The following is a 13,364-nucleotide window of genomic DNA, read 5'->3' on the forward strand; positions in this document are numbered from 1 at the left end:
GCGCCGCGCTGCACTCTGGGTAGCAGCACCCCAAGCCCCGCCCCTCCCCACTTGAGCGGCAGCCCTGTAGCCAGTAAGCGAGTGCTCGGCGTTCGGAGGCGGGAAGATCCTCGCCAGCGCCCAATCAGGCGGCGGCGGCGCGGCGGCGAGGGCGCGGGTTGGCGGGCGGCGGCGTTGTGCCGCGTTTCCAAGGGGAAGGGAGCGCGGCGGCGCCCTGTGGCGGGGCAGGCGGCGCGGCCCGGTCCGGCGCGGTGCAGCCCGGCCTGGCCCGGCCCGCCGCGGCTCAGCTCGGCGTCGGCAGCATGAGCTTGGCTTTGAGGTCGGTATGAGCCGGGCGGTTCCCCCCTCCCCCCACCGCTTCGGGCCCTGGGAGGGGGCGGCCGCCTCCCTCAGGGCCCCGCTCTCCCCTCAAGGGACGGGGGGAAATGGCGGGGGGAAGCGGGTGAGGGGGGAAGTGGCGGGGCGTGGGTGGTGTGCGGCGGTGGAGGTCGACCGCAGTCTCCCGCCGCTTCTGTCTGATCCCTGCGGAGGGGGCCGTGGGCGGATCGGGCCCCGCAGCCGTCTGCACGCCCAGGGAGGGCAGGGCGTCTGGCGCCGTGGGCTTCGCTTCTGGGTTGCCTGGAGTAAGACACCTTCAAAAAGCCTTTTAATAGGCGTTAAATTAGACTGTTTTGGTTTGGGTTTTTTTAATGCAGGTTCAGTAATTGTTTTATAAAGGGGGCTTATGAAATCTATACCTGTCAAATCGTTGTCTTCAGGCGTAATTAATGCGCTTATATGCCATATGTGACCCTTAGTTTTCAAGTCTTGAGAACGTCTCGCTTCATATAGTAAAAGTGGTTGTAGAAGAAGTGGCGCTAAACTACTTGCATTTAAGTACTGCTCCGTCTTTTGAAAAAAACCCTAATATTTTATGCTAAGCACTAAATAAACACTTGAGTAGCCACATCCTTCTTCCAGAAGAGTTTGGCGTTAATCTGCTTTCAGGCTTCTAAATGGATTTCATCCTCGCAGCTCGCAAAACATGGGCGCTCTGGATGTGAGCTACTCTCCCAGTCCTAATTATGTAGCCAGCTCAGAGTTATTTTAGTCCTTCCAAAAGCTATAGTAATCCAAAGCCTGTGTGAAATCAGGCTGTCCCAATTGGTCTGCTAACGTCTTCTCACTCTTGGAGAATATTGTGGTCTGAGCTGGGTCCAGCTTGTGCAGCTTGCACTTTTCCTGTCTATATTTGGAATTCTTACTGTATTCTTACTGTAGCTTCAGTGATTGTTGAAAACTAAGTCCCAGCTGTGTGTTTAAGCTTTGGTTTTGATTAAAATTAGCAAATCCTTAGCAAAGGAGAAGAAAAAGCAGCTCATTACAGGAGATTTGGAAAATAAATATCCTTAAAAATCAGATTTCTGTTTATTCATCAGTAATTTTTATGCATTTTACAATAGGTGACACAGTACTCATTTTATCTCTGGTGCAAATAAACAAATGAGTGTAAAAAAAACCCTTTTCCTGAGAGCATAACCTGAATTATATGATAATTCAGTTTAGAAAGGACTAAAGTCATCAACTCCAGCTTTCTGCTCAGAGCAGGTCCCACTCAAATGAGGTTGCTGAGCACCTTTTCCAGTTGGGTTCCAAAGATTTCTGATGATGGGAGGCTCCTCCGTCTCCCAGTGCAATGGTTCCAACACATAAACAGTTGCACTGGGAAAATGTTTCCCCTTAGATCCAGCTGCAGTTTCTCCTCTTGTATTGTGTCGTCGTTGTCTCTTGTCCTTTCACTGTGCTCCTCTAAGGGGAACCTGTTGCTGTCTTCTGTGTAATAACGCTCTAGGTAGTGAAGGACAGCACTTAGCCCTTCCCCACCTAGTCCGTCTGCCCCACTGCTCTAACGAAACCCAGCTCCCTCAGCTTCTCATGCAATGTGTGCTGCAGCCACCAGGCACGCTAGTCTGCTTTAGACTTTATCTGTTTTCTGTACATCTCTTCTGTACTGGGGTGTCCATAACTGGATGCACAATCACAGAATGGAGGGGATTTACCGCTGCAATTAGCCACGCTCATCACAGCGACAGTGTGCAGCTGAGCTTCTCACGTGCCTGCTTCTTCCAAGAGTGTACATTGAGTACTGTAACAGTCTTAGTTGATATCATCTGTTATCTCAGATGTTTTTCTTTTTTTTTTACAAGTTCTTACTCTGAAGTGGACATCTTCCAAGTGATTACTCTGGATGCAGCAGTAATCCTCATTGATGGGAATAAAGCAGAGTTACAGCAAAACTAGCTTAGTCCAAAGTATCTTTTATCAGTGCCATCCTTTTAAGGTTTTTTTAACTGTTGTTCCCAATATATGAATTGTGTGTTTTCTGTCTGTTATTTGGAAATTTAATCTTATTTCTAGGCTAGCCAAGGAAAAGAGGGCTGTCTTTGAGCAAGATTTGCTGATTTGGGGGACTTGTCTCTTTCGTATATACCAAAACCAGCAAAAAGTCTTTGAAACTGTGTCTGTGTATGTGCAATTTAAAGGATTTTAAAAAATCCATAAATGCCTTTTATCTAAGAACTATTACTGGCAACAAAGCCGATTTGGGGCACCTAATGCCCACTTTAGTAGCTAGACAACCCAGTTGTCTGGCCTGGTTAAGCCTCCAACGGCCTGTCTGTCTCAAAATTCTTTCTTCTAAGCTACAGTTTAGAAATAAAGTGTTTGCAGGTGTTGTATCATTTCAACTAATAATCTATTATTATAAGCCTCAAGTATTCTTTTTAACTGTTAGTTTTTCTACCCTCTTTTTTGTTGTTATTTGTCAAACAAGATGCTTGTGCTGATTCTATTTTGTGTGAGGGAGTGGAGGTGTCATTCAGCTTTCACAAAGGATTTGTCTATTTCTAGCGTTATTTTAAACTGGGAGGACAAGCTGGGAAGAGATTGAATGTGGCCTGTGCAATTATGGGAAGTTTCTTATTGGTGGAAAATTTAATGTACAATGGTATCTTTCCAGTAGAAATTAATTACACTTAATTTCTTTCCTCTTATATAGAAATGAGCTTTCCGTAGACAAAACTAAAAAGAAGAAAAGAAGAGAACTGACTGAGGAACAGAAGCAAGAAATTAAAGATGCCTTTGAGTTGTTTGATACGGACAAAGATAGAGCAATAAATTATCATGAACTAAAGGTAAAAGTTGTTTTTTTTTATTTAAAAAAAATTATTGCAGATAACATATCTCTGTTCCTTAGTCAATTTTTAAAACGTTGTCTGTATCTTTAAAGAATACTCCACGTACAAGATCTCTTGCTGGACTAAAGAAGTGAGGATGTTTGGGGGGGGGAAAAAAAAAGGAAATACTCTATTGGTGTAAGAATAGCTTTTCTTCCCACAGTATGTACTTGACAAAGTAACAGAATTGCTGTAGCATCCTGCATAACACTGGTGTGGATGCTTCCCAGGGTTTAGCCTGGACAGATAACTAAGTAGGAAAAGCTCTTGAAAAGCTGTTTGTTTCTTTTTGAAGGCACTATATAATCTAAAGCTTGGCGTTGTGAAAATCCACAGGTTTCAGATACATAGGTAAAAGATGTAAATCAAACTTTGTTGACTACAAGCCAGAGGTTACCCACTTGCGTTTTGCAATAGGGAGCCTGTGGATTGTAGGAGTGAGGTATGCTATTTGCTGTTCTTATGGGAGGCTCAGTAGTTTCCTTTCCCCACAAAGCTTCTCCTGTTGATAGCTATCAGCAAACGGAGGTTAGCATGGCAGGTTTTTCCTTGTGAGTACTCCTATCTAGAAGCCTCTAGAAGAACAACGTGAAGTTTATTAAATTGTCTTTAAATCTTTTATGAATTTTTATTCTAATTATACTGCATCAAGAGCAAAAAGTGGCTTTGAAGAGGCCAGTATTTCTGTCACATACTGGGTGAGATTCTTTTGTGAAGGAATACCTAGTCCAACCTGCTGGCTCCACATTCTGGCTCTACCAAGTAACTCAAAGGGGAAAAAAAATGCTTCTTTTTACTTTAATTGCTTTTACAGGAACGTATTAGGTATAGCAACTCCCTTCTCTTTATTTTAGAGTTCAAGTATTTTGTCTTTGCTGGCAGCCACAGTGAGTGGGGTAGTACTGGGGGCTGTTTGGGACTGTTAATATGCTTTTTCCAGTTACGGTATGCTTTGAATTCACAACTATCATGAATATTTATAAAGCTCTTTCTCAGCTATCTAATTAAATATTCCTGAAGATAATACTATGTAAGAACAGAAATATGTAAAGAAAAGGACTATGTCCTTCTCTACAATATCAGCATATAGCATAGATTTTTTTTTTATGGCTATATCCAATAGGATTGTGGTTTTCCAGCTCTGGTTTAGTGTATATTCGTCAATTTGGAGGAAGTCAAGGTAGCGTGTGCTGAGAAATTGACAGTTCAAATGGAAAACTAAACATGTACTCTTAATCTAATGGAAAAATAACAAATGGGTTTGTTTTTGTCATTCACTGGAAAAGCAGTGAAGTCACTTGTAAGTGGACTTGTAAACCCATAAAAACATACATACTTAGTATGAGTACTGAAGAAGAATAATTTGAAGAATGATTTTAAATTTTGTCTTTGAAAAAGGGTCAGTACTTGAAATGGTTTTGGAAGTGAGGAAAAAAAAAATAAATCTACTTGTCCTAAGAAGCATTTGGTCCAGTCTGTGAAGTCCCTGAAAATGCAAAGGCTAGTTTTTCCCAGTAATTTGACATTCCATTTGCTAATAGTAGTTTTAGGCAATTTTTATATCCAAAGCTTTTTTTCTTTTATTAATTTTGTTTATTATTGTTGCTAAACCACTGATATGCACTTCCTTCTTGTGCAAGAAGGTAATTGCTGAAAATAAAACGAAATCTGTTAAATCCTTATTTTAATCTTCATATATGGTTGCACTTCCATTTTATTCCAAAAGGTGGCAATGAGAGCCTTGGGTTTTGATGTGAAAAAAGCTGATGTACTGAAAATACTTAAAGATTATGATCGAGAAGCAACAGGCAAGATCACCTTTGAAGATTTTAATGAAGTTGGTATGTGTTTGATTGTGTACCTTTAGAGAAATTTAGCCTGTAGTAGTGACTACAATTTGGAATCAGTACTTTGTGTGCTTTTTCAGTTATCTAGTACTATTAAGGAATAGAAGTGGAAGCTTTAATTTCATATTTTTCTTAATAAAAGTCAGTAGTGAAGGAAAATAAATCTTTGTATTCTGAATACTCAATTTGATATGCAGAGATGAATGATAGCCACAGTATAAAAGGAATAGAGTATACACAGTCCTGATCTTTTTCAAACTTACACAAAGGAATAAGTGCTAACTTAAAATGTAGATATTCTTGTGTTGTTTATGGATTTTATAATATTCTCCTTCCTGCTGTGATAAAAGTGTTTGGCATCGAATTTCATGGGAAGGAGTGTGTATACAGACAAACTGCAAACTGAATGCAGACTTTGTATATAACGAAGACAAGAGAATTGAAGCAGATGTTAAATATAGTACTTCAAGGATTTTCAACTGTTGATAAAAAACAGTGGAATTTCATTAGGCTTTTCTTTCATCTTAAGACTGTGTATTGCACAGTTTGACATACTTTGAGTATCTAGTGATCTGCAGAATTTTTAAAGATGAGAGTTTAAGTTTCTCTGGGGATTTTTTGGTTGCTACATATAACTTATACTTTAGCATATTTGTGTTTACCAAAAGATTCAGCTATGTGGGATTTCTACATGTATGGCTTTATGTCTCTATTTCATTATTCCAGTCTACGTGTTCAAGGTATTAGATTTCTGTAAATTTTCTGAGCCCCCTCCCCCGCCCCCTCAGTGTAGTACCTGTATACTCGCTCTTGGCTATGAATAACAATCTCCTTAATGTGGCAAAATAGCTATTGATTGAAATGTGGTAAATTTTAGCAAATTAACAGGTTAGGATTGGACAAAATGTGTTGTTAATGACAGATAATATTTTTATAGTTGTATTCCAGGTCATAGCAAACTGTAAGTCAGAAAAGAACCAAAAATAAATCCTATAGGGAGATATATGTGATCAGTCCTGATTTAAGTTTTTAACAAATAAATTAAAAAAAATAAAGTGAGAGTATTGATTTAATAACAATGATAATATTGTAATTGCATCATTATACTGTGATATTGTAATTACTGTGTAATTCTTTTTTAATTCCTGATGTTCAGTGCTGTGAGAAGCTAGGAACATTCTTGTAGAAAGCGCAAGATATACTTGGAATGCAATCAAATCTGTCCCAAAACTTGAATTGAATTGGAGTGCTGCTGTGACGCAATATGACCTTGACACAGAATTAAACGTGATACCACTTCTAGCAGAAAGATCAGGGAGTTACAGAAAATAGGTTATAGAAACTTTAATTGTGAAGAGCCGCTGAACATAGCTAAGCAATTCTTGAGCCATCAATTTTTCATAATTTAATGTTATTTATGGTTTTAAGTGTAGGAATGGCCCATCTGAAATGTATAAAGATGCAATTACATTTTGTCTTATTTTGTACAATCATGTTACCTATAGTATTTAGAAAACTAGTGATTTATTGTTATTCAGCTAACATTGAGTGTGTCTTTTTACCACAAAAGGTACAATTTTTCAAATGACATGATGACTGTCATGCAGTGTAGTTGTTTTAAATTAAAATACTCAAATTTAGTATAAATACGAGATATTTATGTAGACATATAAATTTCACTGCTGTAGTGAGCTTACACGAGCTAGAATCTAACTTTTCCCTGTCAGGTTCGCTAAGCCAGAGCAGGCGTTCCATCTGCAGACAGTACCAGATGTTAAGTGGTTCTCTATGCATAAATAGGGTTGATGTGTTTTTAATGGCTTGATGAAAGTCATAAATAGCAAGCCCTGTAATACAAGACTAGCAGGTACAAAAGATACGAAGATATTTATGGCTAGTTCCAGAAATGTCTGAAATAATTACTAGAAAAATATTTTATGTGGCAAGTTTGTCTTTTCTGTTTCAGAAACTGACAAATGGTTGTGATAAAAGCAATTATAAATACTGATTAATCCTTGCAGAATTAACATCTTGCAGTTCATAGCAGCGTCCTTTTCATAACCCCTCGGCTTAGTTGTTTTTGTTTTTTTGTTAGTTTGGTTTTGTATCTAAAAGAGAGGTTCCATGTGAATGTTTTTCATTATGTAGTGTTTCAATGATTTCCAAGTCAAAATTCGTCCCGATCAAAACATACGAAATAAAATACAAGAAAAAAAAAATCACATGTCTGTCAGAGCTGATGCTTGTGTTGAAAGGTAAGTTTGGAACAGAGTAGGCATGTGTATACTTTTAATTCCTATTGAAAAATGTGTTGAAAGCATCAATGTGTCTAAATTGCTGTGTAGCTTTCCCCTGCAACAGGTTTGTCCCAAAGAGAAACTCAGCTTGGGAAAAGAGAGATGAGAAATACAGGTCAGATAACAGCCAAACAAATATGCACGTTGAATTGAAATATATCCAAATGAAAGAATGGACAAAACCAGAAGTGTGTGTTCATCGCATTGCCTTAGTCTGCTAAGGTCATTCTGAGTTTCCCTTCAGAATTTTTTAGTCTAATTTAAGTGTCCTTCTTACAGTGACCGATTGGATATTGGACAGAGACCCACAAGAAGAAATACTCAAGGCATTCAAATTGTTTGATGATGATGACTCTGGTAAAATAAGTCTGAGAAACCTGCGCCGGGTTGCTAGAGAATTGGGTGAAAATATGTCTGATGAAGAACTACGGGCTATGATTGAAGAATTTGATAAGGATGGAGATGGAGAAAGTATGTGTTAGCAAACAAAAACCCATACAGTCTGTTTGTAATTTTGTCCCCTTTTAAATGTAGTTGTGTTGTGAAAACATCCTCTTTGGTATCCTTCTATATAACTTTCATCTCAAACTTAATTTAGTCTACAAATAATGGAAATTGTTGTTTTTGACAGCTAGTAGTCCTGGAAACACGTCTTGGAGTCTAAAAATCAAGTTGATGTCTCAAGTTGATTCACCACTAACTCTAATTCAACTAATATCTGTTAAAAGATTGGTGAAAGTGTAGTTGAAGGTGAAAGTAATGGAACTCGTACATGGGAGATACCATGTATCTAAATTACATTATTTTTTCCTTCTAAATCAGTAGGAGAATTAAAGTGCTAAGAGAAACCCACACAATATTTCTTAAGTGGTGACGTGTCACTGTTGTGATTTCAGTGTGTTAGTCGGATATGGAGTATTAAAGTAATAAATCATGCTGGCTGTACCCTGAGTCTATGTAGGATCTGCTTGGGTGGGTCTTTAACATACTTCTGAACTTAAGAGTGCTGGGGAACACCGTAAAAAATCGCTCTGGGCAATTTACAAGGTCCATGCAGAGTGGACTGCAGAGGGGTTTATTAGCTAGATAAAGAATGAATTAACAAATCCAGTTTGATACTATGCTTATTTAATCTTCTTGACCACTGAAACTGGGGTTTTTTCATTAACTTGAGAACGCCCTTATGTTTACACCAGAAACCTTAATTTCTGAATGTTGGGGACCACTCACTTAAGACAGTGTGCATAAACACCGCATTTTTAACAGTCATCGAAACCTACTTCTGAGTTTTTCTTTCAGGGTTGTGACTCACATCTGAGATTTCACTAGCAGTTCATCAACTTTTCCAGTTACAATAGTATTTCTGCTTGTGAAACGTTGCATCTGTTGGACTCAAAACCTCAATACTAGTGGAAAAAAAAAAGGTGGTCTCATCAGCCTCCTGACAGACACTCCTCCCCTGGATGCTGTTTGAGATAGATATTATTCCACACTTAAGAATACAATTACTCAAGTACTGAAACTTTCAAGAGGCAGAGCAGGACATTTTGAGAATGGTCAGTGGTGAGGAAATGCGAACCTTTTGTTCCATTGCAGTGGTGTAAATAGACAAAAGATAGTGAAAAGCCAGTGACTGAACTGCCAGAAGAGTGTTAATGTTGACACTGCTACTGCTGAAGTACGTGTTGAGAAAAGTGTGTGATCTCTTTCCTTTCGGAGCTGTTGTTTTCTGCTGTCTTTCTACGGTCTGAGGCCATGGTTTTTTAATAAACCCATACTGCATAATTTTGCTGTTCCTCCACACTGCCAGCTGTGTCTTCCCACCTGTTTCTTGTACTGGTGGTATCTGATCCCACAGGTGAGATGTGTAAGGGAGCTGAGATGGGAAAAAACTATTCATTCAGTTTTTTAAGTGTTATTTTTCTTGCTGCTGAGATCCCTGAACTGTCTCACTGCTTGATCAGATTTTCTCGGAGCCGCATCCTGAGCAAATAGATTTTGGTTTTTCTCAGTGTTTCATATAGGATAATAGAAGCAGGTCAGTATAGTGAAAGCTGTAAATCCTGTTTTCAGACATCTCTTTATGTGCAGTGACACACAGGATTGCAGCTGTGAATTCCGGAAGACAACAGGGTACCTATTTACTTGGTTTTCCAGTAGCTGTATAGCAGGCAAGGAATGATGCCTGTTTTTTCAATACATCAGATCGATTGGTAGTCTAGGTAGATACTTTAATTTTGAGCTTGTTTTGCTTTTAAAAGGAAGAGTTATAAGGACACTGCATTGCGAGCTTTACTCTTCCCCGCTCCTCCCGAATTCTTTTTTCCTTTTTTCTCTTTTTTTTCTCTCTTTTCTCTTTTCTCTCCTTTCTCTTTTCTCTCTCTCCTCTCTCTCTCCTCTCTCTCTCCTCTCTCTCTCCTCTCTCTCTCCTCTCTCTCTCCTCTCTCTCTCCTCTCTCTCTCCTCTCTCTCTCCTCTCTCTCTCCTCTCTCTCTCCTCTCTCTCTCCTTTCTCTTTTTTAAGGTGTGGCTGTAGACGTGAGCAAGAGTAGAAGTCATCTGCAAGCACATTTTATTCTGAGTCGGTCTCCTGGATCTGCCAACTGAGTTGTCAGAATCATGGATGTCATGTGGCTATTTGGTCACTAGAAATTTAATGTAGACTATTAGCTCCTTTCAGGAAGGTTACTGAGTCATAATTATTTTGTGTCAGTGCTACATTTTTGAATTCAAATTGATCAGCTAAAAGTGGGTGGCTCAGTTTCCTCTTACTCATTCATCCATTCATTCTCTTTGTTAGAGCAGGCAAGCACGAGATCGAATATGGAAGATTGACAGCATAATGTTTGTATATGGTGCTGTTTATCCTTAAGTTTTTGTGTGTTTTCTGTTATTGAAAGAAAACTGATGCTGTTTCTAGCTTTTTAAGATTCATTCTGAAAAAGTAAATAATCCTGTGAATCACTGTTCCGTTTAGCTTCAAACATCTGGGTCATGTAGCAAAATCTTGCTGTCATCTAATTCTCCTTCTTTTTCTGCCAAGAAAGAGAATCTGAAACTTAGTTGGTAGCATTTTTAATTGACACTTCAAATATAGGAATAATATCACTTGTGGTTTTACACCCTTCTTACATTTGGGAGATTGTTTGGCTCATAGTGAAATAAGGTCTGTTGTGCGATACACAGGCTACTTGAAGCCTTGTGTTTCCAGCGAAACCACTGAGCTGTACTGGTACACTGTACATAAGTTTCTGCAGAAGAAAGTATTTTTGACATTTTTATGTCTGCCTTGAAAATGTAAATAGTTTTATTTTCTTATTCCTGGTCATAGGAGTGAATTCTGTTTTGGAGTATGACTATTTTTAGAAACTCCACGCTGTCAGCTCATGTAGTTTTTATGTTGCGTGGATGCATCTGTAGGAAACACGATCCAGTCTTAGGTCTCAGATTTTGGCACAGAATTAGGGAAAAAAAAAAAACCACAAAAAAACCCTTCACTGAAATAATACACTTCTCTAAGTCTCCAGAGTCCAAATTAACATTGTCTTCATATTAGCTGTGATACTAGTTCATTCTTTTATGATTACTTATGTAATGGAATTGAGGGAAATCTGACGCTAGGAAAGACTATGATTGCTTCTGATTTCATTGCGCTTAACTTGTGAACAGATCCTAACTCTGAGGAGGATTAACTAGGATTACCTGGGTTACTGGGAATTGTAACTACACTTCTCTTTGCAGTTTGTTTGAATGTTACAAAATTTCTTTGTCATTATAATACTGTATTTCCACTTTGCAGCATTGTTTAACAAAGATGTTTTGAACCAGAGAATATTTGGGGGAGGGGGATGTTTGTATTTGTGGTGTTACTGTGATAAAGCTGTGGAAATGCTTTTTAAAGTCATACAGACAACATAGTGCTTATGTGTAGTAGAATGTGATGTAGCTATATGATGGACTGATATTTCAGAGTATAGGGTCCTAAGCTAGGCTAAATCTACTTGTTTCATATTTTTTTGAAAGGTCAGATTTAAGTGTTTGGTTTTTTTTTTAATTCTTTAACATAGTTGAATTTGTTTAATTTTCTTCTACCTGTAAATGTAGCACTTACTCTTCAGTGCTTTGTTTAGAAATAGGTTGGGCACATTGGCCAGGACAGATAATTGTCAGTGAGAATTCTTCATACGTTTCTGGTCTTTCCCATACCGCTGACTTACTCTAATCATTCCTCGCTGCAATAATTAGTTGCAGAGTGAACGTGTTCATTGGTTAACTCTTTTACAGTGGCTCTGTTTTAACATATGAGTAAGGTCAATAGCTCAGGTATAAGTGCAGCAAAATAATTAATGACTGCTAATTAATTTATTATTATGTCTCAATTTCTTCAAGTACATTTGTGTAAAATTTCTGTTAATTATAACTGAAGAATGAAGAAAGTTCAGATGGGGAAAAGCTTGTCAAAAGTCCATTTTCATTCTAGCTAATTTATGGAATCATTAGTAGATTATCTTAAAATTCATTTTGTGTTTGGCAAATGTTACAGGTTTGAGAGAGAGGAATACCATGGTTTGGGGGGGTTGGACATGAGTGTCTGAATAACGATTTTAAGAATAACACCAAATTTGATCGTAACTGGAGATGCAGCATTGTTGCTTAAGAAGCACTTAAGAAAATGTTAACATTTTAACATTAAATAGTTAAAACATATTTAAAATCTTCAAGAATCGTAATAATAAAATATAATGTTTTGCATAGCCATCTTTTTACATACTTTTCTTAGTGTCTTTTTCTGTCTTGTTTTACTTTTAGAATATTTTTACTTCCATAATTAGAAATAATAGCTTGTTACATGTGAGCTAGATTCTGGCTTAAGTATTCCATGTAGTTAAACTTGCATTCTGACTTCTCCTTCTGCATGGGGGAGAAAAGAAAAGTGCGAAATCTGTGTTCTTCTAGAAGCAAAAAGTCCAAACTGGTAAACCCTGATTAGTAATGGATCAAACACAATAAATACTAACTGGAAAGCCTTTAAGTAAAACATATAATACAGATATGCGCTCTTTTCTTTTACAGTTTGTGAATGGTTTCTGTTTGTCTAACGATTTTCTCTTTTTCTGCAGTCAATCAAGAAGAGTTTATTGCTATTATGACTGGAGATATTTAGCATGAGAAGAAAAGAAATGAACTCCGCACAAAAGGGGGGAATCATTGGCAGCTTCCATTACAATGTTTTGTACTTCCATTTATTTCTGTAGCTGGAGTCATGCAGAAAATTACTTTTCCTCACAGGACCAAAATAAAGGCAGGTTGTATGCACTGATAGTTCGGTATTTTTTATCCTTAAATACTGTCACTAGAATAAATGATATATCATTTTAGAACAAGTAAGTAATGCTGCATTTCAGAATGTTCAAGTACTCATTTGTAAAATAGCTTTGTATAGGATTTCTAAATTGTATCATAAGAACCTTTTGAGGTTGACTTTGTGTTAGCATTAGCTGTGGCCTTAGTTTTGATACATAAGGTTTGACAAACTTCCATTTTAATAAACTGTTCTTTACAATTGCTACTTCGAAGTCTTGTTTTTGTAGTTTAACCTGAACTGGACTATAATGTAAAATCCTTCAGGGAAAAGATTTTTTTTCATTTATAGGCTTATACTTCCACTGTTCTAAATGAATGGTGACGTTAAACGAGCAAGCATTTGCATCGTCAAAGATGAAATTTATAAAATCTGTATTAACCCTGCTGTGATAGCAAAGGGCAGGCAACTATGTGTGATGATAAACTGTATCAGAAATGTGCTTCAATCATCCAGATGTCAGCCAGCAGCTCTCTCTTCAGTATCTACAGCTCTGGTGGCTGTGGAGACGATGACAACTGTTTATGATGAGTTGGTGCTCTTTGTGCATTATCTAGTAGAAGAAAAGCACCACAGAGAATGAACTTTTGAAGTAGTTGAAGAGACTGGATGTATTTCTAGTTTGCCAGGTGTCTTCCAGAAGAG

The 13,364-nt window shown here is 38.0% G+C and overlaps 1 protein-coding gene across 1 annotated transcript; it reads left to right on the top strand.

Moving 5' to 3' along the window:
• Positions 1 to 146: 146 nt before the first annotated feature.
• On the top strand, positions 147 to 12,928 carry CETN3 (centrin 3). Its single transcript, XM_063319697.1, has 5 exons — positions 147 to 319; positions 3,038 to 3,173; positions 4,942 to 5,056; positions 7,639 to 7,830; positions 12,478 to 12,928. The coding sequence occupies exons 1-5, from the start codon at positions 303 to 305 to the stop codon at positions 12,519 to 12,521; spliced, it is 504 nt and encodes a 167-aa protein (XP_063175767.1). The 5' UTR covers positions 147 to 302; the 3' UTR covers positions 12,522 to 12,928.
• The last annotated feature ends 436 nt before the right edge of the window (positions 12,929 to 13,364 follow it).

The sequence above is a fragment of the Chroicocephalus ridibundus genome, chromosome Z (assembly GCF_963924245.1).
Source record: "Chroicocephalus ridibundus chromosome Z, bChrRid1.1, whole genome shotgun sequence".
NCBI classification, from domain to species: Eukaryota; Metazoa; Chordata; class Aves; order Charadriiformes; family Laridae; genus Chroicocephalus; species Chroicocephalus ridibundus.